The sequence below is a fragment of the Vidua chalybeata genome, chromosome 8 (genome assembly GCF_026979565.1).
Source record: "Vidua chalybeata isolate OUT-0048 chromosome 8, bVidCha1 merged haplotype, whole genome shotgun sequence".
Classification (NCBI taxonomy): domain Eukaryota; kingdom Metazoa; phylum Chordata; class Aves; order Passeriformes; family Viduidae; genus Vidua; species Vidua chalybeata.
In genome coordinates, this window is record NC_071537.1 from 14442466 (window position 1) to 14469652 (window position 27187).

At 53.5% G+C, this 27187-nt stretch overlaps 3 protein-coding genes across 8 annotated transcripts in view; 2 read left to right on the forward strand and 1 right to left on the reverse strand.

Moving 5' to 3' along the window:
- The first annotated feature begins 35 nt into the window (after positions 1–35).
- On the forward strand, positions 36–4760 carry CUTC (cutC copper transporter). Its single transcript, XM_053949598.1, is given in 10 exon segments — positions 36–69; positions 72–98; positions 434–505; positions 576–635; positions 759–968; positions 2109–2144; positions 2513–2646; positions 3223–3250; positions 3655–3760; positions 4330–4760. Coding segments are annotated over 10 exon segments (819 nt in total). The 3' UTR covers positions 4442–4760.
- Positions 4761–6800: 2040 nt separating this feature from the next.
- ABCC2 (ATP binding cassette subfamily C member 2) lies at positions 6801–25293 on the forward strand. The gene is made up of 32 exons (XM_053948506.1): positions 6801–7257; positions 7799–7972; positions 8415–8537; positions 9565–9699; positions 10102–10224; positions 10555–10610; positions 10800–11031; positions 11636–11820; positions 12352–12529; positions 13013–13267; positions 13751–13816; positions 14272–14409; positions 14746–14892; positions 15148–15236; positions 15326–15388; positions 15574–15700; positions 15864–16040; positions 16146–16313; positions 16614–16800; positions 17651–17783; positions 18201–18306; positions 18544–18763; positions 19227–19381; positions 20751–20906; positions 21009–21208; positions 21846–21972; positions 22379–22480; positions 22579–22722; positions 22971–23129; positions 23368–23534; positions 23862–24056; positions 24483–25293. Exons 1-32 carry the CDS (start codon positions 7216–7218, stop codon positions 24610–24612), a joined length of 4659 nt encoding a protein of 1552 aa, XP_053804481.1. The 5' UTR covers positions 6801–7215; the 3' UTR covers positions 24613–25293.
- DNMBP (dynamin binding protein) overlaps positions 25002–27187 on the reverse strand; it is a 34803-nt gene continuing 32617 nt past the window's right edge. For all 6 annotated transcript variants that reach the window (XM_053948508.1, XM_053948507.1, XM_053948510.1 and 3 more), the window contains one exon: positions 25002–27016. In XM_053948508.1, the coding sequence (XP_053804483.1) occupies positions 26831–27016 (186 nt within the window). In that variant the 3' untranslated portion in view covers positions 25002–26830. The remainder of the gene's footprint in view (positions 27017–27187) is intronic.

The window sequence follows — 27187 nt, forward strand, 5'->3', positions numbered from 1 at the left end:
GGCACGAGCACTTCCGGACCCGCCCGGGCGTCGCCATGACGATCGCGCGGCGCGTGACCGGCAGCGCAGAGAGCGACCCCCGCGCGCCGCCAGCGCAGGTGCTGAGGGCGCGTGCGGGACGGGGGCGGGGCCCGCGCGGCGGCGGGGGCGGGGCCGAGGCGCCCGGGAGGGGGGTGGGGGGGCGGGGCTCGCGCGCGCCGCGCGCCGGCGTGGGCGCGCCCGGCTCGCGTCCCGCGCCTCCGCCCGCCCGCGCGCCCGCCCTCGCGCCGACGGGCGGCGCGGGCCCGGGCCGCGAGGAGGGGGCGGGCCCGGAAGCGCGGGCGGGGGGGGCGGGGCCCGAGGCGGAAGCGGGGCGGGCTCGCGGCGGGGCCGGCGCGGCCCGGGCGGGCGCCATGGGGCGGTCCGGGGTGACCGCGCCGCTCCCGTCCCGCAGGCATGGACGATGGGTTCCTCATGGAGGTGTGCGTGGACTCGGTGGAGTCCGCCGTCAACGCGGAGCGCGGAGGTAAGGCCCGGGGGCCTGGCGGGAGGGCGCGGCAGCGCGGCGGGGCCGGTTCTGACGCGCCTCTCCGCAGGTGCCGGGCGGATCGAGCTGTGCGCGGGCCTCGTGGAAGGAGGGACCACCCCGAGCATGGGTGAGCCGCGCCCGCCCCTGGGCCGCCTTCCCTGTCGGTGTCCCTTGGCCGCCCTCCGTCCCGCTCGGCTCCCGCCCGCGCCCGGTCCCGGCGGGAGCTGAGCCGCCCCTGTCCCGCCGGCAGGGCTGCTGCAGGTGGTGAAGCAGTGCGTGCGGGTCCCGGTGTTCGTCATGATCCGGCCCCGCGGCGGGGATTTCCTGTACTCGGACCGGGAGGTGGAGGTGATGAAGGCCGACATCCGCCTGGCCAAGCTGCACGGCGCGGACGGGCTGGTGTTCGGCGCCCTCACCGAGGACGGGCGCATCGACACGGAGCTCTGCACGGCGCTGCTGGGTGAGGGTGCCTCCAGCAGAGCTCTGCGCTCTGCCAGGGTTCTAGCGCTGCTCCGCCTCGTGCCGTAGAACTGTACGGAGGGCTTCGGTCTGCACATCCTGTCTGCGGTCTTGCCATCCCTTTCCACCGTTTTCGATTTAATTTCCTGCCATACCTGTGAGACATTAAGTAGTTCAGAAACTTTGCAGGCCGAGGGCCACAGCCCCAAGCCATTCACACGGAGTTTGAGGCCGCCTGGGACAAATAGCAAAGTTTAAGAAGGCTTAAGTGAGCTGCTTTGACCTGCTGAATTCTCTCCCTCGTTTTCTTTGTTCTTTATGTCCTTGCTACAGGTGTCTAGGATATGTATCTCCTAGACTTTGGCCTTGAGTGTAGCTGACAATTCATCTTCATTTTTCTCTCTTAACACACACAGGGAGAAAAGATTACAAGAGAGAGGTGTGAACACATGAAAAACTGCTGAAGCTGCAGTGGGAGACTGTTAGCCTAGACCACAAACATGCTGAAGGAAATTATCTTTTGGGAGCTACAGCCAAAGCTAAAGAGGGCTGGGCCTTTCCCTGGTGATGTGGTGCTGAGGGTCTCATAAGAAAGTGAATGTGCTGTAAGGAGTGCAGCAAAGGAAAAGGGTCTTGCCCAGACTTAGCAGGGAGCAGGTGGATATCTTTTCATAGAATTAAATAAGCTTTGCTCAGTAAGGAGAGGACCTCTGGTGAAATTTGCTGTGGTCTGAGAGCAGAAATTGTAGGTAGTGAAAGAAATCACAAAAATCTGCTCCCCTGCTTCCAAGGACCAATGGTCCTGGGCTTTTCCCAGGTAGGTGATACAACTGACCTGCTTCCTTCCTGCTGAGAAAGTCATCTGTGGTGGGAATGAGGGTTCTGCATGTTCTAGGTAGGATGGGGGATTTTGTTGTTACTTATAAAACCAAAGGTTTGTTGTTTTCTCAAAGGGCAGAAGAACTCTTCCTCATGAAAAAGCCTGGATGAACAGCATTGTTCCCAGCAAGGATGGGGACTCTCTGAGCTCCCCAGGAATGGCTTGAGAAGCCTTTGCCCTCTTCCGTGTCGTGTATGTTTCTGGTTCTAGCACAAGGGACTCTGTACCAGCCCTGACTGACCATATGTCTTCTTTCTGCAGCCGTGTGCCGTCCCCTGCCAGTCACATTTCACCGCGGTGAGTTTCCAGGGACAGTCTGTGTCCCACTGCCAGGGGAGGGTGGGGCTGGGAGGGAGCTGAGCTTGATCTTCTTTGCTTGTTCTTTGGAGGGGGAAAGCTCTGCAAGTTGTGCTATTCCCCACAAGAGAAAAGGTCCAGGGGGCTCAGGTTTGGGAGCTGTCTCATTGCCCTGTGAGAGAGGAGGTGTCTGAGGAGCTGAGTATGGTGGCCCTGGCACTGCTGCAAGGGGAGTGTTACAGTCAGGAGCTGTGAATCCAGGGTGTGAGCAGGACCCTTCCTATCGCTGCCTTTGGGGGAACTGGCTGAGGGACAGGGCTTGAGCACAATGGACTGAGTGATTTCTGAGCTGTTGTTCTGTCCCCCAGCCTTTGACATGGTGCATGACCCTCTGGTGGCACTGGAGACCCTGATTTCCCTGGGCTTTGAGCGGGTGTTGACAAGTGGCTGTGACAGCTCAGCACTGGAAGGATTGTCCTTGATTAAGAGGCTTGCAGAACAGGTGAGTGTTTGCTGTGCTCCGCTGGGTTACTGTGGCTGCTCCCTGGCACTGCCTGCAGCAGCTGCTTTATGGTATCCCTCATTTCTGAAAGGGACTTCTGTCAGCGAGTGCTTGCCTTCCCTCTCTTGCTTGGCTTTAATTTTGTTTCCTCCAGTCCTGAAGTCTCCCACAACAAAAACTGGTTGGGTTCTTGCTTGCAGATTCGGGGAGGGTGGTTGGAGTTGGTTTAAACAGCTGGTGTGATGAGCCCACACAAACAGCAGAGTGAGGTCCCTGCTGAGTGTCTCACAGTTCCTTTTAGGAAAGTGCAACAGGTGAGCTAGCAAGGTGGGATGGAGAGGTAGGAGGGAATGGTGACAGGTTGTCTTAGCTGTAACTGCAAGTTCTTTTCCACTTTTCCTTTTAAAACATGAATAATACAAAAACGATGGGTGAGAGCACACAAACTGTAAACCATGGTGATATCCATGACCTTATGGAAAGTGCTGCATGTGAGGTTTCTTTGCTACCTCACAAATGCACATGTGGATGTGGTCCTCAATAATACCACTGACACATATGTTACTCTTCTTTCAGGCAAAGGGCAGAATTGTGGTGGTGCCAGGTAATGTTTTTTTGTCATCTGTACCAGGTCCTGCAATCCTTAGCCTTTCCTTGCTAGCCTCCTTGCCCTGGATTCCTTGCCCTGGAATTCACTTTCTGATCTGGCTTTCTGAGCCAGAAGGAGCAGCTCCTGTCCTGGTGTGAGTAAAGGCCATGCAGCCTGTTGGGGAGGGCAGAGCCCTGCAGCTATTGCTCCCTGCAGGATTTGGGGACAGCTCTGTATCTGTGGGACAACATGAGCCAAGGTTTCTCCCGTCCCTTTTCACGTGCCCATGTCTCTGTTGTCCCAAGGGCTCTTTTTCCCTTCGGTGTATATGGCTCCTGTCCCTTAGTGGTGAGGTTCTGGGGTGATGTCGGGTCTGGAATAGTGACGTCTGTGTGTGACATCGGGCTTGTTCCCACCAGGAGGTGGCATCACGGAGCGCAACCTGCAGAGGATTCTGGAAGGCTCCACTGCTTCTGAGTTTCACTGCTCTGCTCGCTCAGCTCGGGACTCGGGGATGAAGTTCAGGTAACTGATTATTTATGTTTATTTTTTAGCAGAACTCTGTAAGGGACAAAGGCTAATGAATGTGAATGTGAGTTTGTAGAACTGGCATAAATTTCAATCAGCTTCCTGAGTATTAGTTGTGCTTTTATGTTTGGGATCATGGTGCCTGATACTGCATTCTGCAGTGTATGAATCCAGCAGTGCTCCTCATGTGGACATGAGTTCCATGCAGAACCAGATCCTTGGGGCATTTCTCTTGCTACTGCTGCCCTAGGAGTTTTGAGGGCACTTGGGAAGGCGGGTTGTGGTGTAGCTGCCTTAGACTTTTAACACAAGCATGTAGGATTTGGCAAGCCAGCGGGATGTGCTTCTGAAAATTGAGTGAGGAATGGGCCATATTTGTCCATAGGTCTAGACTTCTTAGGCTTAGGATTATTGTTCTTTCTATTACTGTCCCAACTTTGTTTTGGGTGGCACCATCTTTGGCCAGTGCTGAAGCTGGAGGAAATAGGGGGTGTTTTTCGTGGTGGATCTTTCCCATGTGTATCAGCAGCAGATCAGCACTAATCGCTCACTGGTTTTCCTGACAGAAATCCGAACGTTGCCATGGGAGCGTCCTTCTCTGCCCCCGAGTACTCCATAAAGGTGGCAGATGTGGCCAAAGTGAGGACCCTGAACGCGATTGCCAAGAACATTCTGTAGCGGAGGGCACCGTGCTGCGACAAGAGCGCAGAGAGTGCAGGGTCTGCCCTGGCACACGGACAGATGGGTACTGCTTCCGTCCTCAGGCTGCAGAGGATGTGCACTAGGTGATGGAGCCTCACACCTCTTCCCTTGGCTTCCCCTGAAGTCCCTGGCCTGGAAACTTATGTTGGCCATTTTAAATAAAAGGACTCATTTCCAGATGTTGCAGCAGCAGCTGTTGGGCAGCATTTGGGAGGAAGGGAGGTATGCAAGTAGGGGGACTGAATTGTATAGCACTGCATGTGATTGTCAAATAAACACTGCAGCTGCCCCCCTCTTGCTGTGCTTTTCTAGAATTTATTTATGTTTTCAGGTAAGACCATGACCCATGTTGCATAGCCTGAATTAGGACCCTGCCGTGCGGGGAATACAATCACATCCAAAATGCCAGGGTGGGAAACGCCATAGCCACAGCTGGGAAACAAGGCCTGCTGTGGTCAGCCAGTAGCATGGGTGGGGATTAGCATTGCAGCAGCTGTAAGTAGTGGGAAGCACCCGACTGATTAGGTGAGGAAGCTGTGAGCCATCCTGGGCTGTGGGTCCTCAGTGCTCGAGGTGGGGTTGGTGTATGAGATTTCTTGGAAGGACAAGCTGCTTTTTCTAAGGGAGTTTCCAGGTCCTTGTCCCACCATAAAGCATAAACTGCTTGCTCTCCACACCCTGTTGGGTCCTTGCTGCCTAGTCAGGATTGAAGCCTCAGGCACAGTTCCTCTGTAAAATACCCAGTGAAAGATTTAAATGGTATCAGAGGGTGCATTAGAAGATTAGAGACCTATAAGTAAAGCACCTTTATGCTTGCTGCCTGCTCTTCTGTAAAAGATCACAAAGCTGAAGAGAATCCCTCTGGCAGACAAGTTATTGGACGTCAGGAGGTAAATGCAGGGTACAGATTTCTCTTCCCACCTTGGAAATAGCTTACAGCCTGTGAGGATGTATGGAAAAAATGTGATACTTGACAAGGTGGCAGCACCTTTGTCACCTTAAATAGAATCACATTATTGAAAACTTATCATCAAGACTATGTATTTTCAGTTCCAAGGGTACATCCACTTTTCCACATGGATCCATCAGAGGCATCGGTGTCTCCCAAAACAACTTGTTCTTAACAGAGGAACTGGGAATGACTGCATAGTGCTGGTGTCAGAGCCTGCTTCAGCACTGACAGATGTGCAGGCTGTAGGAAGAATCCAAACTTGGAAAGAGTGATTAAATTTATGATTATGGTCAATATAAAGAGTTCGTGACTTATGTTGAGATTTTATGAGTCATGGTCATGATTATGATACTGGTAGCTCAATTATGATGGGGCTACCAGTATCATAATCATGATAATTAAAGTGAGAATATTCTGCTGACCCAGCTGCCTCAGGTTTTTGAACATGGGCTAAGAACGTGACAAGGCAGAGAAACTCTTCAGAGAAGATACGAGCAGTGAGGGCTGGAGGAATTTGGTTGATTGCCTGGCAGAGACCTCTGGATCAAACCCTGTGTGAGACAGGCTTGAATCAATGCCTAGTTTTGAAAAGCTGTAATGTGCTGTACAACAGATGGATAAAGACAAGGGAGCACAGGGAAACTATGGTATTGCTGGCCAAAGAGGTGCTTCTTAGATTACTTTGACCCTCTGTGGTCCCAGTGAATCTTTTCTGGGTATTTTAGTGGAGGAAGATTTATGGAAGGAGCTGAAGGACAGTAAAGCTTTATGGGTTTTTAGGAGGAGCATGCTCTAGCTGTGAGGGTAGAGAAAATAGGTTATGCTTGCTTTCAACATCAAAGAGAGCGGAATCCTTGTGCTGAGGGCAACACTTCAACTCTGAGTGAGAGACCAAAGCCAGGGTGAGGATGAGCTGTGACCTGTACTAAAAACTGAGACAAGCAATGGGATGGGGCATTATATAGGAAGGTGTCATAAGCAAGTGGCCCCCTTAGCAGCAGTGCTCCAAGTGGTTTTGAGCAAGGCCAGAGGACAGCTGTGCCAGTGTCAGAAAGAAGAATCACATCAGCAGTCCAGATGGAGAAGGGCTGAGTGACTGCTCCATTCACTTCTTACTCACTGCTCAGTTTACAGCTCTCATGAGCAGGGTATTGGTTCTGGCCCGGAGGACATAGCACTAGGGATAGTTTTATTTACAAAACCATGTGGATTTAATCAGACAAATTGCTAATAATTAACCACTGAGTTGGACATTGAGCCTTTCTTTGGTATTGATGATTCCTGAGGAATTACTCATTGTGTCACCCTTGACTTCTGAGTTATCTTCTAACTCCGTTACAAGAGACAACAAGATTGTTGCAGTCACCCTACTGTTCCTGTTTTGTTGGCATTCAGCAGGCTTCTCACTGGAGAGGTCTGTTACACCAAAGTGATGTCTTTAGCAGGTCCAGACGAGTTTGTGTCTGTTGATGTGCACTGATCAAGGCTATGGTTTCTGAGCAATGGCTGTGGTGTCCTGCAGTGACTCTGTGACTTCCCTGTATCTCCTGTTTGGTCTCTTTCTTGGGTCTTCCTCTCCTCCTTTCTGAGTCTGTGCAGCTTCCCAAGCCCTTTTGATCACTGCTTTGGTTTGTAGGGTTGTGCAATAGCAGACAGTTAATAAGTAACTGTGGGTGATCAGAGGGTTTTGTCCCAAGACCGCTTGAGGGTGTGTGGGGACTTTATCCCAAGCGTCTGCCCAGGTGTCTCAGTTGGGCAGAGCGAGAGGAAGGAGCTGCTGTTTCTTCTCCCCTGAACTATGTCAGCAGCTCTGGAGAAGTTCTGCGGCTCCGTCTTCTGGGTGAGTGACTGCAGCATCCCCACTGCCTGTTCTCGGCGTAGGACACCGCCTGTGGGGGGAGAGCAGTGGCTTCCAAGGCTCGCAGCCTGTCCTGCCAGGGAGACCCAAGTGGTCGGCAGAGGTTCTGGGGTTTATCCAGGAGTGCCATGGCATTGAGTGCTGTGCACTGCCTGCACATTGTTCACCAGACAGTGAGGCAATGACACCTCTAACTGAGCTCTGTCCTGTTTTAGCCTTCCTAGGAACACAGGACAGCCTGTATGGACTTGTGGAGAATGATTTGGCTTCAGCTGCTTCTGCTGGCTTGGCTCCAGCAAGGGCTGGCCATCCCACATTCAGGCAGAGAGATGGGGATGGGGTATCACTTGGACCTTGGCTGAGTGCTGAAATGCCCAGCCAGGAGGGTGGGTGTTGAAGAGGGGGATGTAATGGGGTGGAGCTGGGTGGGCAGGACCTATAGGAGTGTTGGCTCTTGTCCTGTGTGCCAAGTCAGAGCCAAGCCCTCGTAAGTGACTTGGTGTTCTGTCCTTGCTGCCCCCAGAATGATTCCTACCTTGCTCGTCCGGATGCCGACCTGCCTGTGTGCTTCCAGCAGACTGTGCTGGTCTGGATCCCCCTTGGCTTCTTCTGGATTTTGGCCCCATGGCAGCTCCTGCCCATGTGCAAATCCAGAGCCAAGAAATCCTCTGTGACCAAACTCTACATCATCAAGCAGGTAGAGTGGAGCTGAAGGGGCACAGATGACAGGCTGGAGCAGCCTGAGGTGTTGGTGGTATGAGTGGAAAGACTCTGTGCTACAGTCAGGTGTGGGATGGAGAGATGAGAAGTGTGGGAGGGAAGGAGCAATGGGATAGGGAACCATCTGGGACAGAAATGTAAAGGGGAGCTGAGCAGGAGGCATATCTGGGACAGAGGGCATAACAGGGAGGGATGCACTGGGAGGGAGGGCAGAGTGTCTATTGGGGCCTCTCATCTTGTGGGCTGCTATCTTCTGAACTGAAAATAATGGCAATGCTCCTGTGGAGCTGTGGCACATTCACAGGGTTGAAAGCTGTCCCAGGCCAAGTCTGGGTTGAAGAGGGTGTATTTTATGCGGAACTCTGTTGTCTCCCAGTGGTTCCCAGTGTCCACAATGGGCTGGCCCTCTCTCCCCACAGGTGCTGGCTACTCTGCTGATGTTGACAGCAGTGGCAGAGCTGGCCCTGGCGTTTGTGGACGCCGAGCAGGGGGCAGTGCCAGCTGTGCAGTACACAAACCCCAGCCTGTACATCGCCACCTGGGTAAGGGCTCGGCCGTGAACGTGCTGTGTGTCACCAGGGACAGGGTGAGACTGCAGCACCGAGCACAACAAGGCTTTCCTAGCACAGAGGTCAGAGGGAAGCTGTGTCCACGGGGCAAGACTAGCCTGGAAATTGGGTAGGACTAGCCCCAAACTTGTGTGGGTGGTGCATGAGGGTGATATGTTGAGGGCAGGTGCCTGGCTGTACAGTGCTCACTGCTGTTATCCTTAAAACTGGGATGATTCTGTGCCTGCAAGTGTAGCTGAGCTCTCTGATAGAACGTTCCTTGGAGAAGTATGCTTTTCACAGGACTGATTTTGCAGTGTGAACATCAGACCATGGCTTGCAGCTCTGATGTCTCACAGCTTCCTTTACATTGCTGCTCAGTTTTGGGCAGAGAGCCAGGAAGTACCACGGGGTGCCCAGGCAGAGGAGAAAGCTGGCTAAAGAGGATTTAGTGGCTATTAGCGTGATGGAATATGTGCATGGTAGTTACAGACGTCTTGTGTGAGACATGGAGTGTTCTAACAATCTTAACAAATGCTCAGGAGCTACACTTAAAAGCAAAACAAGACCTTCATTTGCTCTCCTTATTTTACCGTGTCATTTAGTTTCACATGCAGAGTCCATGTGAGATGATAAGGCAAGCAGACTCCCCAGAGAGGCTGCACTGCTGGAATGTGATCTGGGTTCCGTTCCAGGTCTGGAGGCAAGGTGCTGGAGACAGGGTGTGACCCCTCACGGCTTGACATGTCTGAGAATCTGGAGTGAGAAGAGCTTGAAAGAGAAATAGTGCCCTGCTATAATGTCAGAGTACATTCAAACCTGATCTTATGTCTTCCTGAAATAAACCTTTGCCCTATATAATTAATTCTGAAGCTCATGAAGGGTTGGTGGTGTGTTCAGGGTATTTAAAGCAGTGAATCCCAGCAGATCATGTGTGCTGGCATCCCAAGACACATGCTCCAAAGGGCACTTTTAGAGCCAGACCTAGTCCTGCAGCTCTGACTGATTTTCTTTCCCCCAGATTATGGTCCTGCTGGTGCAGGATGCACAACGCTTCTGCATGCGCAGAGATTCGGGGGTGCTTTTCTGCTTCTGGATACTGACCCTTCTCTGTGGGATTCTGCCTTTCCAGTCGCTCGTCCGGAAAGCCCTGCAGGTTGGGTTTGACAGGAAGCTCTGCGCTTCCCCGTGGTCTCGCTCTGTTCCCAAAAAAAGCTTCTTCATACTCTTCTCTTGACAAGCTCTCTGTGGTATCACTGGGGTTCCAGCTGCCCTGGACACCTTGGGGAACCAGAAAAGACCTGAGAAGGAATTGCTGTTTGAATTCATCCTGTCTCTTGGGGAAGTAAAACCTCTCCAGGACTAATTTCTCCCCTTAAATGCTTATGGGAGGAGGTCAGGGAGAAGCAGGGAGAGGTGGCAAAGGGAAGCTGATCCATGACTCAGAGTGAGTTTTGCACTGCTCTGTTGGGCTCAGCCAGGGGATGGATCTTGTCTCTGAGTACCAAGGGCCTTGAGTCAATCCCCAGCAATAACCCTGGGCTTTCCATTCCTGCAGGAACCAATCTCTGACCTGCCACGGTTTATCCTTTTCTTCATCTCGTATGGGCTCCAGCTGCTGCTCTTCCTTGTCTCAGGCTTCTCAGATATTGCCCCAGAAACAAAGGAAATCGGGAAGAAGGTGTGAGGACTACATGGGACTGGGTTTGGGGCACCACATCCTGAGCATTGCGTGGGGCAGGGCGGGCTCTGTGCAGGCTCCAGGCTCCTTGGGAAGACCTGAAGACTTCAGCACAGGGCTCAGCAAGAGCTGGAGCCTGCAGCATGGGGCATCTGCATGTGTGTCCAGGGTGGGCTGCTGCTGGCTCTGAGCTAAGGTTTCTGGGGCTGGAGCTGGCATGGTTTGAAACCTATGAGGCTCCTTAATGGCTGGGAGTGCTAAAGCAGCTTTTGTCAAAACCATTCCCCAGCATAAACAATGTCTCAGTACCCACTTTGCTTTGTACCACAGAACCCAGAGGTGACAGCCTCCTTCCTGAGCTCCATCACCTTTCAGTGGTACAGCAGGTGAGCAGGGCTCTGAGGGAGGGCTGGCAAAATGCAGGGGTGCCTCAGGGGAACCTGCAGCACAGGCTTGGAGAGGCACCACATTGGGTGCAGCCTGTGCAGCCTGAGCCCAGGGCCAGGATGGTGTGAAGGCTCTGCATTTGAGCAAGGAGTCTCCAACAAGTATCATTGGATTTCTCTGTCCCACAGCACGGTTTTCAAGGGCTATCGCAAGCCTCTGGAAATAGAGGATGTCTGGGAATTGAAAGATAAAGACAAGACAAAGGCTCTTTACACTGCTTTTGAGAAGAACATGAAGACTGCGATGCAGAAAGCCAGAGCAGAACTGGCGAAACGGAAACGCAAGAAGAGACGCCAGGAAGATGACCCAGACCACGGGAACAGCATGAGCAAGGCCCAGAGCCAAGACATCCTGGTGCTGGTAAATCCATTCCTGCTCTTGGCCTTGTATGAGGCTGAGACATCCAGGTCCAGCCTCAGGGAGTAGGGTCACCTCACCTCCCTGCAGCCATCTGCTGGGTTTTCCCTTCTTTGATCCTGCAGGACCATGGGCTAGGATAGGGGAAACCATGATAGGATCTTCCTGTCATGTCCTTGGCAGATCCCCATATTTTGAGAGACCAAGCAAGTCTCCAGATTTCCACCTTACATAAAGAGAAGAACCCTCAAATCTGCAGTACAAGCAGTTCCCTTATGTCTATCTAGCTCAGATACTTTCCAGCAATGAGGTCAGAGGGAACATCATTCCATGACCACCCCTGGCCTCAGATGCTTCATGATTTTTGCCTGATATTTGGGCAGGTTTAGGTTTTAACAATTGTCTTTGGTACAAAAGAGAAGGTGGTAGTCCTGGGTGTGTATGACATAAGCAGAGATCAGTGAAAGGGAATGTGACAGGAGCTAAAGCGAAAGCTTTGTTCAGGATACCTGATCTGGGGTCAGTGAGGAACTGCCCTGAAGCATCCTTCCAGATGCAGGATGCCTACACAACCAGCTCCCTCACTTCTGTGTGGGCTTTCCTCTAGGAGGAGAAGCAGCCAAAGAAGAAGAAAAAGAAGGGAGGCAATGAGGACTCAGGCCCTCCCAAGGATTACCCCAGGGGCTGGTTGATGAAAACCCTGGTCAAGACCTTCCAGCAGAATCTCCTGCTAGCAGTGGCATTCAAGGTGGTGCATGATGCCCTTGTGTTTGTCAGCCCCCAGCTGCTGAAGTGAGTCCTTTCTGTCTCTATCGTGACTGTGCACCTAGCCCCACCACCTCCCAGTGTGTGCACTTGTATCCAGCCCCACCATCTCCATGTGTGCCTCTGCCAGCCACAGACTCTGGGGACATTTTGTGCCCTCATCAAAAATGGGAGAATGTGCTGGGGTACAGTTTAACAAAGAACTAATCTGAGCTGGCTGCCAGCTCCCTTGCATCCTGTTATGCAGCCCTGCTCCCTCCCTGGAGACAGTCCTGGCTCTTCTTTGGGGCCCTCCAGGAGTCAGTGCAGCTCAGCCCAGCAGAGCCTCTGTTTTGCAGAGCAGCACAGTCTCTGTGGTGTGGATGATCTTCCATTAGTGTCCCTCTGCCATGTCTGTGGCAGAACAGGGTTCCCAGCTTGCTGACCGTCGAGCCAGCTCTCTGGGGCAGGGTTTTGCTCACCACTCTTGTGAGGATGCTCCCCCTGCATTCACTTGGAGCATCCTGCTTGGGTCTGTCTCAGTAGGGTGTGTGTCTCATGAGCTTGTTTCCCCGGCAGGCTGCTGATTGCCTTTGTGTCGGATGAGGATTCCTTTGCCTGGCAAGGCTATTTGTATGCCATCCTGCTCTTCCTGACGGCAGTGATCCAGTCCCTCTGCCTGCAGCAGCACTTCAGCTTGTGCTTCCAGCTTGGCATAAATGTGCGAGCCAGTCTCATCGCTGCCATCTACAAGAAGGTCTGTATGGTCCTGTTATCATCCCTGCTGGCTTCCTCCAAGCTGGGCTGTGGAGAAAATCATGCACCTGCCCCATCAACCTGAAGTGTGTGCACTTTCCTCCCCAGAAGGCACAGGGAGAGCTTGGGGGACACACACCCAGCACTGAGGACACTGTGAGCCCTAGTTCTGCTTGGGACCTGGGTGCTGCAGCCATGTGTTTGACAGCTACCAGGGGTTGAGGGTGGTTTCTCTTCAGAGCAGTGCAACACCTAGGGCAGGTGCTGCTAGGATTCCTGCACAGGGGTGCTTTTCTTTGCACCCAGCACACAGTGGCTCCAGGTGTGCAGGCACTGAGGGAGCACTGGTGCCCAGTACAGAGGCACCAGGAGTAAACCCAGAAGTGGCTTCAGCCTAGTCTGCTGATTCCCTGCTCTGAGCCATGCTGCTGGCAGCAGGGCTGCTCCCAGACTGGCTTGTGCTGACTGTGCTTTCTCTTCCCAGTCACTCACCATGTCCGGAGCCACCCGCAAGGAGTCCACGGTGGGAGAGACTGTGAATCTGATGTCAGCTGATGCCCAGAGGTTCATGGACTTGGCCAACTTTATTCACCAGCTGTGGTCATCCCCCCTGCAAATTATCCTGTCCATTGTCTTCCTCTGGGGAGAGCTGGGCCCCGCGGTCTTGGCTGGCATTGCAACCTTGGTGCTGCTCCTCCCCATAAATGCGTTCCTGGTTGCCAAGGCCAAAACCATTCAGGTCAGTAGTGGGTGCAATATCCTTCCTGGTCTCCCACATCCACCCCCACTGTTGCTCCCCTCCCTCATCTTCCACACTCCCTACCCTTTGCTTTTATGCTCTGGATATTTCCCAGCCTAGAAAGTTGATCTCACTTGGGCTGGGGGTGCCTCTAACCTGAGCCAGAGGTGATCAGCTTCCCTGAGCAGGAGATAGGTGAGATCTGTTCTACCATCACAGCTGAACTTGAACCAGATTGGGCACAGCCATGAGGGCTAAAAATGAGGTGTTGCCAACCGTAAGATAAAGCTTTAGCTTCTACCTGACAGCAGGGTGGTGTTTTTCCCCAACTTGTCCAGAGCCACAGGGAGCCAGGGCTCAGCTTCATAGGATGACTTCTCTGGGCTATGGAGCCCATCATTCCCTTCCCTGTGGCAGCCCAGATGTATTTCCAAGGATGAGCTGCTGTCTGGTTCAGGTGATGTCAGGCTCTTCTGTTTGTAGGAGAGGAACATGAAGAACAAGGATGAACGCATGAAAATAATGACTGAAATCCTCAATGGAATCAAGGTGAGCAGTGGCGTGGAGACTCTCCAGGCAGCTGCTGCATGCCTCTTCTTGGTGCACTGTACCTGGAGGCAGCACACCTCTATAACCCTACAGCACCAGTGTTAGTCTAGCTTGGGAGCCCTGTGTCTGACCCTCAACAATTCTCATCTTTTGAAAAGTTGGCTGGGGAGGAGCTCTGGATACTTAGATTAAGACTTGGGAGTCTAGAGAGGGTTTTCTGGATGGCTGTGGTAGTGGCATGGTGGCAGAGGAGCTGGCAATGACCTTTAAGTTGAGACTGAGGGAGTGGGAGTGCAGTGGGGAAGTGCTATAAGCAGGACAGGAGAGGGGGAGATGCAGTGTCCAAGTAGGCTTCTGAGCAAGCCAGGTGATGGAGGTGCTGGCCACCGGTGAGCTGAGCATGGAGGTGGGCATTCCTGTGAGACCAGCATCTGCTCACCCTGCTCATCCTGCAGATCCTGAAGCTTTTTGCCTGGGAGCCCTCCTTTGAGAAGCGAGTTAATGAGATCCGGGCACGTGAGCTCAAGAACTTGGTGAACTTCAGTTACCTGCAGTCAGTCTCTGTCTTCGTGTTCACATGTGCTCCTTTCCTGGTGAGTGACAACAGCCCTGGGGAGGGGGGTGGCTTCCTCTGAGCTGAGGCTGGGCTGTGTCCAAGGGGGTGGGAAATATTTGGAACCTCAGCTGGAGAGTTTCTGCAGTGAGGAAAGGGCTGGCTGGTGGATATAGTTTATGGTTCTGGTTGCTGGCAGGAGAGCTGTGGTGGAAAAGGGGTTCCATCGGGGTGGTGAAATGGGGCCCAAAGGAGAACAGAAGCAGGAGGGGAACAGCTCCCCAGCACAAAGGCACTGCTGAGGCCTTGGGGCAGTGTGAGGGTCTGGGCTGCACACAAACACACTGATGGTGGCTTTCCCTTATATCTGTCCTAGGTCTCCTTGGCAAGCTTTGCTGTCTATGTGCTTGTGGATGAGAACAACGTCTTGGATGCACAGAAGGCCTTTACTGCCATCTCCCTTTTCAATGTGCTGCGCTTCCCCATGGCCACGCTGCCCATGGTCATCTCTGCCCTGGTGCAGGTCAGGCCTCACATAGGGCGGGGGTGTGGGGGGATCCTGTGGCCTCTGTCCAAACCAGCAGCTGGGGCTCAGGTGTGTGATGGATCCCCAGGGGTCAGTGCACAGGACTCTGCTGGCAGTGGGGTGGGACAGGACTCACGTGCATAACACAGGTTTGGGGCCCAGAGGTTGGGTGGGGACTGTGATGTGATGCTTTGCACAGCCAGCTGTGCCCCATGCCCATGTGCCATCCTCATCCTCTTTCTACCATGGCAGGCCAATGTGTCGACTGCGAGGCTGGAGCGCTACCTGAGTGGAGAAGACCTGGACACCTCAGCTATCCACCACAACCCCATTGCAGGCAGGTGAACCTCCAGATTACTCCCTGTGGGCCTCAGGCTGGCCCAGCCCAGGGCTTTCCCCTCTCTGAGGGACATCTCTCTCTGGCAGGCAGTGCTGTGCGTTTCTCAGAGGCCACTTTTTCCTGGGAGCAGGACGGCAACGCTGCCATAAGAGAGTGAGTGCTCTGCGCCACATCAGGGCAGAGGGCTGGGGAAGGGGAGGCTTTCTGTGTTCTGTGGGGAGGGCAATCACCTCGACAGTGCTGCTAGGCATGAGTGTCCCAGAGACACTGCCCTGTCCCACGCAGGGACTGACGGGTGACCTGGCAGTGCTGCATCCTCAGCCCTCATGTCTTTGCAGCGTCACCCTGGATGTCGCGCCTGGGAGCCTGGTGGCTGTGGTGGGGGCTGTGGGCTCAGGCAAATCTTCGTTGGTGTCAGCCATGCTTGGGGAGATGGAGAATATCAAGGGACACATCAACATCCAGGTGAGAGGAACCAGCTGGTGCACAGGGCTTTGGGGCTGCCTGGGAGCTCAGCGGGGAAGTAGAGCAGGACTGTCCCAAAGTGGTGGCTCGGGGCAAGGACAGGCTGCAGGAGGTGTCAGTGCTCAGGCTGATCTCTGACAGGTGCTGTTGTCTCTCCTTCCAGGGCTCCCTGGCCTATGTCCCCCAGCAGGCCTGGATCCAGAATGCCACACTGAAAGATAACATCATTTTCGGGTCAGAGCTGGATGAAGCCAGGTATCAGCAGGTCCTCAAGGCTTGCGCCCTCCTTCCAGACCTGGAATTGCTGCCTGCAGGTGACCAGACAGAGATTGGAGAGAAGGTATCAGCCCTGGGCACTATGGTTTCCGATAGCACCTGCAGCAGAGGTCAGAGCTGTTGCCCTGTGCCAGCCCCATGTCCAGGGAGGTCCTTCCCTTCCTTCCAGGGAATCAACCTGAGTGGGGGCCAGAAGCAGCGGGTCAGCCTGGCCCGGGCAGTGTACAGCAACGCAGACATCTACATCCTGGATGATCCGCTGTCTGCCGTGGACGCCCACGTGGGCAAGTACCTCTTCGAGCACGTGCTGGGGCCAAAAGGGCTGCTGCGAAAGAAGGTGAGCACCCATAGCCTCCAACCCACCACCCAGACAGGCAGGAGTGGCACTGGCACGGTGTTAGCCATCCAAGGAAGTCTGAGGTTGCTTGCCTGGGACAGAGAGGAATCCTGCAGCTTTCACATGGGGCTGCAGCAGGCAGGAGAGGCCTCAAGAGTGCCCAGAGGGGTACCCTGTATTCTCATAGCCATGCATTGCTAAGCAGACAAGTCCCCAAGTGGGAGATGGAGAGCCTGCAGACCCATGGCTGGGGATGAGGGGTGCTCTGATGATCACTACCCTGCAACCCCTTTGTTGCAGACACGGATCTTGGTGACGCACAGTATCAGTTTCCTGCCCCAGGTCGATAACATTGTGGTGCTGGCAGCAGGAGCAGTGTCTGAGCATGGCTCCTACAGCACCCTGCTTGCAAACAAGGGGGCCTTTTCCCAGTTCCTGAACTTGTATGGAAATCAGGAGGAGGATGTTTCAGAGGAAAATATTGCAGGTACTGGGAACACAGTGGGGCTGTGGCAGTTAAGAGTGGCTGTGCATATATCTTGGGGATATGAAGGTGTGATGTGTCAGCCTGACCTGGCCCTATCCAGCCCTATCCTGGTGGCTGCTGTGAATCCTTCTCAGCTTCTGGCAATCAGCAGCACAATAACTTCCTGACTAAGACTGGCATTCAGGCATTATGTTAAACATTCAGCACGGGACCTGTTTAACGTTTTTACTCTCTTTTTAGTTCATTTATTATGGGTCCCAAAATCTTATGTGGCAACAGGCTCCATGTTTTTGTGATGCTGGGGTCAGAAAGATCCTTTGGTTTGTTCTAAACATCCCACTGGATAATTTCATCTTTATCATGTCCCCCAGTGCTATGGGGAGGAGTGGTGTCAGGTCAGGTGAGTGCTTACCCTGTCAGAGCTCAGCCCAGTTGTCCAGCTGCAGCCTGGCTATTCCCAGTATGTCTTCACAGGGCCCACCTCCACCTGCTTAAGGAGATGCTTCTGAGCTGGAGTGATATGACCTACCAGATCTTGCACTACTAAACTAGTACAAATCTCTGCTTGAGGTCTGGCCAGTGGTGCCGGGATAAGTCAGCAGGAGGGATTGCCTCCGTGCAGGCCTTTAGCTCTATGTCCCCTGTCAGTTCTCCCCCCAGCACAATGTATTTCTTCCTCCTCCTGCTGTGCTGGTCTTGCAGCAAGCTTGGAGGTGATGTGATAAGTAGTGGTAGGACACAGCCTAGGCCTAGGGTACAGCCCAGAGCTGAGTGCAGCAGAGGTGTGGTGTATGGGATCTGCTCTTTCCTCAGTGCCTGACCCTACCTTCCCTCATGCCTGTGCTTGTAGCTGTTGCTTTAGCTGGGGATGAAGAGGAGGCTGATGAAGCTGTTGATCCTTGCACGGAGGAGCGCACTGAAGATGTGGTGACTATGACCCTGAAGCGAGAGGCCAGCATCCATCGGAGAAAATTGAGTCGCAGGTGGGCCACAACATGAGCTTTCAGCTCTTTCCCCTGCCACATGCACTGCTCCCTCAGAGACAGGGATCTGGGGGCTTCCCAGGGAGTTCCAGCTGGAAGCCTCCCTGTCTGCTCCTACCACAAGCTGCTCTGAGTCAGGAGCATCTGATTTTGCCTTTACTCACACTAGTGTGCCACAGCCTTACTCTGCAGTCTTCCCTGAAACTTGTGCTGATGGCCAGTTCTGCTTTTGGCAATGAGACTTTAATTTTATGGCTGCACATGCCTAGTGCTTCCACAAGGCTCATTCAAAGCTGCCCCAGTTAGGACATTATTTTCCAGAGGACTCCACCACCAGTGCAGCACAGGGATGGACCCCCAGGAAATTAGGACCAATCCAACAGCCTGTGACTAATGGTACTCATCACCTCCCTGCAGCCTTAGTAAAAAGAGCACCAGTTCCCAGAAGAAGGCCCAGGAGGAGCCCCCAAAGAACCTGAAGGGACAGCAACTGATCGAGAAAGAAGCTGTGGAAACCGGCAGGGTGAGGAGAATGGAGGGATGTAGCACTGTGCTGCCCTGGCTAAGTGCTGCCAGACCCTGACTGTGGCTCAGAGAAGCTGGTGTGGGCTTCCACAGCCAAGAGACACGAGGGAGAGACAGAGCTGCCTGGCACTGGTGGGTGGGGTGGTGGAGGGGAGCACTGTGGGCTGCAAGGTGGAGTCCCAAGGCTGTGCTGGGTGTCATTGCCTGCGGTGTGATGGGCTCGATTGGTCCACAGGTGAAGTTCTCCATGTACCTGCGGTACCTGCGTGCTGTTGGCTCATGCTTTACCTTCTGGATCGTCATGGGCTACGTTGGACAATACGCCGCCTACGTGGGGAGCAACCTGTGGCTCAGTGACTGGACTGATGATTCAGTGCGCTATCAGAACCAGACCTATCCCACACAGCAGCGGGACCTGCGGATCGGTGTCTTTGGGGCACTGGGAGTGTCACAAGGTGAGTGTGGGAGGAGAGCAGTTCCCGCTCTCCTCATTTGTGTGGTCCAGGAGGGATATGACTTGCAAGGCCTACAGCCAGCAGTGCGGTAAGGAGCAGGGACCCAGCATTTTGCTAATTTTCCTGCTGCTGCCTTCCTTCCAGCTCCTGGCTGAATTGTGGACACACGCCAGTCTGAAAGCAGCATAAATTGTCCCAAGTCTGTGTTGCCCCCTCAGTTTAAGATAATTTTCTTTAATCAAGACATAGTGCTAGGGCCCAAGGCTTTCCAATAGGGTTAGCGTTCCTCCCCTGCACTGGGACGCAGTTGCTGAGGCCTCCCAAGAAGGTGGGATGTAGGATTATCCCGGTGGCTTGCTGCAGAGCTGCTGGCTTGGTGCTGCTTGGTGCGTCCATCAAGCCAAAGGGTACCTTGGGCCAGTGTCACCCATGAGCTGGTGACAGCCCCGTGCTCTCCTTGCAGCTCTCTTCCTGCTCTTTGCAACCATGCTGTCTGCCCGGGGCACCGTGCGAGCCTCCCGTGTCATGCACCAGCAGCTGCTCAGCAACATCCTGCGCGCGCCCATGAGCTTCTTCGACACCACCCCTGTCGGCCGCATCGTCAATAGGTTTGCCAAGGTATGAGAACACCCCAACACGCAGAAGGTGTTTGTTCCACTACATCTGCAGAGCTTTGGGTAGTGGCATAACCCTGCTCTGTTGAGCACTGCACAGCTGAGCCCAGGAAAGGGCCAGGAAGGAACCAGGAGGACATGGGGATGCAAGGCTGACCATGAGCCAAACCACATCCTGGGCACTATTAGAAAGACAGTGTGGCAAATCACAGGAAGTTGTTACCTCCTCTGCTCAGTGCTGAGGAGCTTACACCTGGATACTATATCCTGTTTGGAGTCACCTGGGCAAGAAGAATGTGGAGAAACAGAAGAGGGTCCATAGTAGATGACTAAGAGAGGTAAGAGCCTAGGGCTCATGTCCCACAGTGAGAAGTCCTTCTGGTTATAGACTTCCAGTAAAATCTACAATCTTTTCTATGTAAGTGAAGGTCAAAAACAAAGAGAAAATGAGAAAGGAGGGAAAATGCAAACAGGTAATTTCAAGTGTGCTGCTTCTCCACTTCTTCCTTTGGTATCATCTCTTGTTTTGGAAATTAAATTTCTTCTTAAAATTAAGCCTATTAAGCCTGGGTTTACTCTGAGTTGAGGGAGCATGTGGTGCCCGGCTAGGAGATGGATGAGGACCAGCTGGAGACCTGGGTGCACCTGCATGGACCTGGAGCTTTCCCCGTCCCTCTTTTTGCTTCAATTACTGCCTCTGCATCCTAGGGCCTGATGAAGATGCAGTTCTTAAAGCTGGTCTGTGTAACGGGAATATTATAGGAAGTTTGTCACAGCATATGTCACAGTTGAGCTGGCCACAATACACAAAGCATCACCATACAATTTCAGAAAGCTTTAGGCATTCGCCCAAACAGTAACACCCATACCATATCAGAAGGCTTCAGGTGTCTGCCCATACAGTGTAACATCATGTCACTTCAGAAGGCTGCAAGCACCTGCTCATCTTGTTCTTTTGCCCAACCTTTTATACCCTTCATCTTACATGTTTTACACCTGTGTGTCCTCTTTACCCTTTTGTGATTGGTTAGTGCACTTCAGCACTCCATGTCTCATTACCTTCAATGCTGTTCACCTGTTTTTCACAGCTGTAGCCCATTAGGGATGAAGCTCAGCTGCAGCCCCACTCCCAAGTACCACAAAATGTGTACTAACAAGTTTCTCTGTTAACTCAGCTGTTCTCAAGCTAAGAACTGTGCCCCTAAATGAGGTTGTGACCATAACACCAATTCAGGATGATCTGATATTTTTACAAGTGTCTGGCACTGTGTTATCACAGGAGTGTGTAGGAACCCTGTATGTATGAGACCTTTGGGCTTCTCCTTCTCTCTGGGGTCACTGACTGCTTCTCTATACTTTTTTATATGCTCCAGGACATCTTCACAGTAGATGAAACCATTCCCATGTCCTTCCGCAGCTGGATCTCCTGTTTCATGGCCATCATTAGCACACTGATTGTGATCTGCCTGGCCACTCCATTCTTTGCTGTCGTTATCATTCCCTTGAGCATCTTCTACTATTTTGTGCTGGTGCGTAACTGGGCCCTGAGCGAAGCTTCTGCCCTGCTGAGAGCAGTATCTTGGTGGCTGCTGGGCTTTGTGTTGGTAACCAGTCTGTGTCGCTCGTTTCAGCGCTTCTACGTCTCCACGTCACGCCAGCTAAGGCGTCTGGACTCTGTCACCAGGTCTCCCATCTACTCCCACTTCGGTGAGACTGTGTCAGGCCTTTCTGTGATCCGGGCCTATGGACACCAAGAACGGTTCCTGAAGCAAAATGAGATCACCATGGACATAAATCAGAAAAGTGTTTATTCCTGGATAGTATCAAATAGGTGAGTTTTACCACTTATGCCACAGCATAGCTTGCAGCACTTCTGCCCAGGGCTGCTGGGTCCTGAGAGAGGTCCCTGGGATCCTGCATTCCTCCCTCTTGATTTCAGCATTGTGGTTTGCCTAGGTACTGGGGCAGTTTAGGATAGGGGCACCATCTGTGGCAATGGGACATTTTAGGGTGATTTTGAAAGCCAAAGTATGCTCCCCTACAAAGTGTCCAGAGGCTGGGCAGGGTGAGCTGTGCAGTCAAGGGCTGAGATGCTCTTGGTGAGTTCTGGCAAGAGGGTGATCCTCCAGGCCCAGCAGGAGTCTGATGCGGGCGTTTTCTGGTTTTGAATCTTATTGGTAAATTATTTGGGTGTGTGAGGGTTGAATGTTTGGGGCTCTTCTGATACATGGCATTACCAGCACAGGAGGTTATGTGTGAGACATGGACTGACATAAATTAACCTGCTTGCAGAATTGGCCACAAATGACCTGCTGTGTACATGCACCAATGTGTGCCACGTGCACAGCACTGGGCTCGTGGCTAGCTGTGAGGGATGTTTGTGCTGTTACTGGTGGGCTGTGTGTTGGGCACAGGCAGATGCCTTCCTGCCTCTCTCACTGCCCTTCAGCTGTCCTCTCCTGGTGCAGGTGGCTGGCCATCCGCCTGGAGTTCGTTGGGAGCCTGGTGGTCTTCTTCTCTGCACTTCTGGCAGTGATTGCAAAGGGCACTTTGGAGGGTGGCATCGTGGGTCTTTCTGTCTCCTCCGCTCTCAATGTGAGTCATTGAAAGCATTTTCTCATTCTGGGACAGGGACGGGGTTGTCTCTGGGAGCTCTGGGCTGGTGGCAGGATGCTGTACTGCCACCAGCTCTGATCATGGAAATGGGATTATCTGGGGTGTTCCATCACCTGGGGAGTGGCTATAGAGCCAGGGAAGCACATATTCATCCCAGTGTGAGTGGGATACTTGCTGCCACGGGGAGGAATATGGCCTTGCTGTGGATCAGAGATGCTGCAGCAAAGTTTTTGAAGGGCTGGGGAGAGGTGGGCTGTGTCTTGGCAGTGGAGCATTAGGGGCTAGGCCAGGTATGCTTGTGCCCAGGATGATTCCCTGGGCTGAGGTGGGAGGTGGTTGTTCCTGGGTGCCACTGAGCTTTGCACCCTCTGATTCTGCCATGCAGGTGACCCAGACACTGAACTGGCTGGTGCGGACATCTTCGGAGCTGGAGACCAACATCGTGGCTGTGGAGCGAGTCCATGAGTACATGACAGTGAAGAATGAGGTGAGGAATCCAGGGTCTGGGCAAACACCTGCTGCACAGCTTGGTGCTCGTCAGCATTGCTGAGTGAACCCCCCTAATGCTCCTGTGCCCTCCCCCAGGCTCCATGGGTGACAAAAAAGCGTCCACCACATGGCTGGCCCAGCAGAGGCGAGATCCAGTTCATTGACTACAAAGTTCGCTACCGACCTGAACTGGACCTGGTTCTTCAGGGGATCACCTGTAATATTGGAAGCACTGAGAAGGTGCCTCTGCCCTCACTATGCTCTTTACAGAGACTCTGTTAAAGTTGTTTCTTCTTCTCGGCTTTAGTCCATGTGCTGGGGTGGGATGGTGATGGGATGTGTCTCCTGGGGACTTGAACTGCAGGAAAGGAAACAAAGCAGACAGTCTGGGTGATGGTAAGGGCAGGAAGGCCCGCCAGACCAAGATGGAGAGCATCTGCCCTGTTTTCTACAGCCCTGTCATCTGGTCTAAAAAGCTGCTTCCACAGGTTGGGGTTGTGGGCCGGACCGGGGCTGGAAAATCCTCCCTCACCAACTGCCTGTTCCGGGTGCTGGAGGCGGCTGGAGGGAAGATCATCATCGACGACGTGGACATAGCAACAATTGGCCTCCATGACCTGCGCAAGAGCCTCACCATCATCCCCCAGGTGAGCTGATCCCCACCTTTCCATGTCCCACTGCTGCATGCCCCTTGCAGGCACTGCATGGCCTCAGGGTGTCCCTGGGTGCTGTGGACGTGCCAAAGGCCTGTGAGCAGGCTGTCACCACATCCCTTGCCAGCTGCAGGCAGTGGTGTGAGCAGAATGTGGCCACACTTGGAGGCCAGGACCCATTTCCCCTGCTACATGGCCGTGGTGGGGCTGAACATGGTGCTGTCCCTGGCAGGACCCTGTGCTCTTCACTGGAACCTTGCGGATGAACCTGGACCCCTTTGACCAGTACTCAGACGAGGAGGTCTGGAAGGCCCTGGAGCTGGCTCACCTGAAGACATATGTGCAAGGCCTTCCCGAGAGGCTGCTGCATCTTGTGAGCGAGGCAGGGGAGAACTTGAGGTGAGCAGACAAGCAGATGCAGGTCCAGCTCCCCTCCCTTACCTAGATCCCTGGAACTGCAGCCTCAAGCAAAGCAGCTGTCCAGGGATGATGCACAGAAGCTTCTGGGCAGTGAAGATGGAAGAAAATGGCTGAGGAGCCAGTGTCAGCCAACCCTTCTGTGGTGGCCCAGAGAGTAATATGCTGAGGGATGAGGTGCTTGGGGTGGCAGATGGTCAGCGGGGAAAGGCCAGGGACAGTGCTGGGGTCAGAGCAGCAAGAGGCAGTAGGCTTGCAGAAGGTCCGCTAGCATCGGTCTAGTAACTTGTGCTCTTCATTTCATCCCAGTGTTGGGCAGAGGCAGCTGGTGTGCCTGGCCCGGGCCCTTCTCCGCAAAGCCAAGATCCTCATCCTCGATGAAGCAACAGCAGCTGTAGATCTGGAAACCGATCATTTAATCCAGACAACAATCCGGAGTGCGTTTGCTGACTGCACTGTCCTTACTATCGCCCATCGCCTCCACACAATCATGGACAGCAACAGGTACCATGGGACAATAGTGCAGGGCAAATGAAATGGGGATTTGAACTCCTGGCATGGGGTGAGAGGTGGACAGCAGCGGAAGCAAGAATGCAGCCAGAGGGGCAGGGGTGGATGCAGAGCCTGGGGCAGTAATATGCAGTGGTGAAGAGAACAGAAGGGGTAGTAGGGATGCCCATGCAGAAGTGCTGCCTTTGTTGGAGAAACATTTTTTGGGATCCTTCTTTACAGCAACAGACCCTAGAAGCATTTGCTGTTGACACCTTATGTGTGTGACCCATAACACAGGGAGGAGGGCTGTGCCCTCGCCACTGCTGAGAGAACCACATAAAGTGGCTTAGGAGTGAGGGTTGGTGGGCTGTCAGTGCTGGCCCCTGCAGCACTATCCACTCAGATCCTGGGAGTTGAGGCCTGGTTCCCTTCTGCCAGGGTGATGGTGCTGCACGCTGGGCAGATTGTGGAATTCGACAGCCCCGAGCAGCTGCTCATGAAGCAGGGCATCTTCTCCGCGATGGCAAAGGACGCCGGCATCACCGCTGCAGAAACCACCGCTCTGTAGGCAGAGTGCTGCAGGGGCCGGGCGTGTGCGACAGCTCCTCCTGCTGCCGCTCACCCAGCGGGCGCTGGTGTCTCCCACAGCCAAGCTGCCCAGGAATCGGCCTCTCTGCAGCAGGCAAGCAAAGAGAGTGGCTTCTCTTGCTGTCCAGAGACAGAGCATCTGGACTTGAGCGAGCTGTTAACCTCACTACCACATCCTGCCTGCTGTGCACATAAGGGTCTGGAGCTGCATCATTTATTCCAGGATAGAGGGGAAAAACTATCTGTCAGGCAGGGAGATCATGACCTCCAGTGGGGGTGATCTTAGTTTTTGTACTTCACCATGCAAGGTGAATATACTTTAGAGATGCTTTAGCATTATGGAATGAAATTTACAGTTTAATCAAAGAATGAATGTTATAATTTATTTACTTTTTGTAAATGTTGGTAGTCTTCCAACTACAAGGCAGATGTCAAGGCATAGAAGCCTCGGTTTAGCTTTAAACCTGGCTAGTGCTTGGGTGGGGAGAGCTGCCAACAGAGGTTACACAGAGCTGGGCAGTCTAAACTGGGGGCCACAACTCTACTCATGCAAGAACACGGCTCTGTAGCAAAACCAGGGCTGCCTGCCTGCCTTCCCTGTGGCTACTGCTCCCTTTGATTGTATTGCAAATAAATGAGCCTCTCCCTGAGGTTATCACAACCACTTGTGGGGCAGATTTTGGGCTATGGTTCCAGACTGCAAATCTGATGGTGGTGGCAACAAGCTGGAGAACAGCAGGCACACATCTGTGTACATCCATGCACACACAAAGTATGGTGATTATTGTTAACAAACCCGTGACTCTTTGTTCTTGGGTCAGATCTCCTCATGCAGGGAGCAGGTGCCCACTTAGAGTGGGGCAACCATTCACCCCTCCAGCCCCTACTGCCCTGGAGCCCCAGAGTCATGTAACACACAGCTGGCAGAAGAGGGCAGTTCAACCACTTCAGCTTAATAAAGAAGGTTCCAGTGAGTGTTTCCTCATGCCTGAGCTGCAGCTGGCACAAACACCAAGGCACTAGAATGCTGGACCCCATCAAAATGGAAACGTTGTTCCTGGCCCTGTAGGGTCTGCATGAAGGCTGCAGCACCTGCCAGTCACTCCTCCCAGGTCTCCCAATACTTGCAAAGGCACCTTCTATACACAAGGGCAAATCTTTATTTGCAGAGCAGCAGAACAGAGGATACAAACACTGCCCCATTAAGGGAATCTCTTCCCTTCAGGACATGGCAGCAGCCATATCACACACCAACCCAGCAAAAGGCACCACAGCCCTCCCAGGGATGATAGTCCTGCTGCTCCAGAGTGTCAGCACCCTCCCCAGTGCCGTGCAGGAAAGCACAGGTGAGGCAATTCTGGTCAGACCCCAGAAAACAGGCTGGAGGACAGCTTGTGCTTTGCCTTCTTCCCTGCCCCAGCTCAGAGCAGCCAGGTGGGCACGGCCGTGCAAAGATGGGTCCTGGGCACAGCCAATACTGCTCTGATAGGGGTATGGTTTTCTGGGCTTCTGGCTCACCTGAGAACCTGATGGTTGCTGGCAGCAGCAGACCTTGTAAAGGCCAAGCCCCTGGGAGACCAAGCACAGGGAGAAGGCACCTGCTGACAGCTTTCTTTTGAGGGTTTCAGAGGCCATATCCATCCCAGGCCTGTAGCTCAACTACTCCCAGCAAACCTCAGAGATGCTTCCCCAGGCAGTGTGTAAATGTCCCACCCCAAGTCCTGCAGAGACAGGTGAGACCAGGCTCCTACTGCACAGGGAGCATATTCACAAAGTCTGTGTTGCTTTTAATACTACTTGACTAAAGACAATCTCCAGAAACTCAGCATTAGCCTTCCACAATTTAAATCTACAGCAGCTCCTCAGCCTGAGTCAAGCCTTACCCTTCTAGGCAAGTGACAGCCCCAGGCTTTGCTCCCCTGCTCCTGCCTGGACACAGGAGGCTCAAACACACCTCAGAGGTGAACTCACCCCTGCCCTCACACAAGCTGCCTGCTCCTGCCTACCTGGCCAGCCCACCGTTCTTTCTCCCCTAAAGGGGCGATGGCAGCCAGTGTTTGGGGCCCAGGAGCACTGCACAGCTGTGAGAGGCACAGCCTTAAGGGTGAGCAGTGGGGGCTGCAGGGCTGGCCAGCCTCCCCCAGACCCTAGCAGTCCCAGCAGGAACAAGGCATGGGGTGCAGGCTCTGTCTGCTGCCTCACGTGTACTCTGTCTTCCGGATGTAACTTGAGGGCACATAGCCCTGCTTGCCATGGGCCTCAGCCAGCCACCACTCCTGATTGCCTGTGATGTCCTCAAACTGCAGGATCCTGAGTCTCTGGTTAGCTGACACGCTCAGCTCATTGGTGTTCCGGCTTTTGAAGGTGTAGAGAGCATAGTAGACCTGCCAGACAAGGGGAGAGCATCAGTTAGATGGTCACACCACACAGCCTTAATCTCACACTGCATAGGATGTGTGGGCTTTTGTCCTTCACCCCAGTGACAGCTGTGGCCCCATCCTGGCCTCTGCCCACCCTCATCTGAAGCCTGGTTCTCTGCTGTTGGAAGAAAACGT

Bases quoted from the DNA above. Each gene is read 5' to 3' on its own strand.
- ABCC2 (XM_053948506.1), top strand. From the start codon at position 7,216: ATGTCAGCAGCTCTGGAGAAGTTCTGCGGCTCCGTCTTCTGG. The intron at 10,225-10,554 runs GTGTGAGGACTA...TTTGTACCACAG, and splicing joins CAAAGGAAATCGGGAAGAAG to AACCCAGAGGTGACAGCCTC. The intron at 16,314-16,613 runs GTGAGCACCCAT...CCTTTGTTGCAG, and splicing joins AAGGGCTGCTGCGAAAGAAG to ACACGGATCTTGGTGACGCA.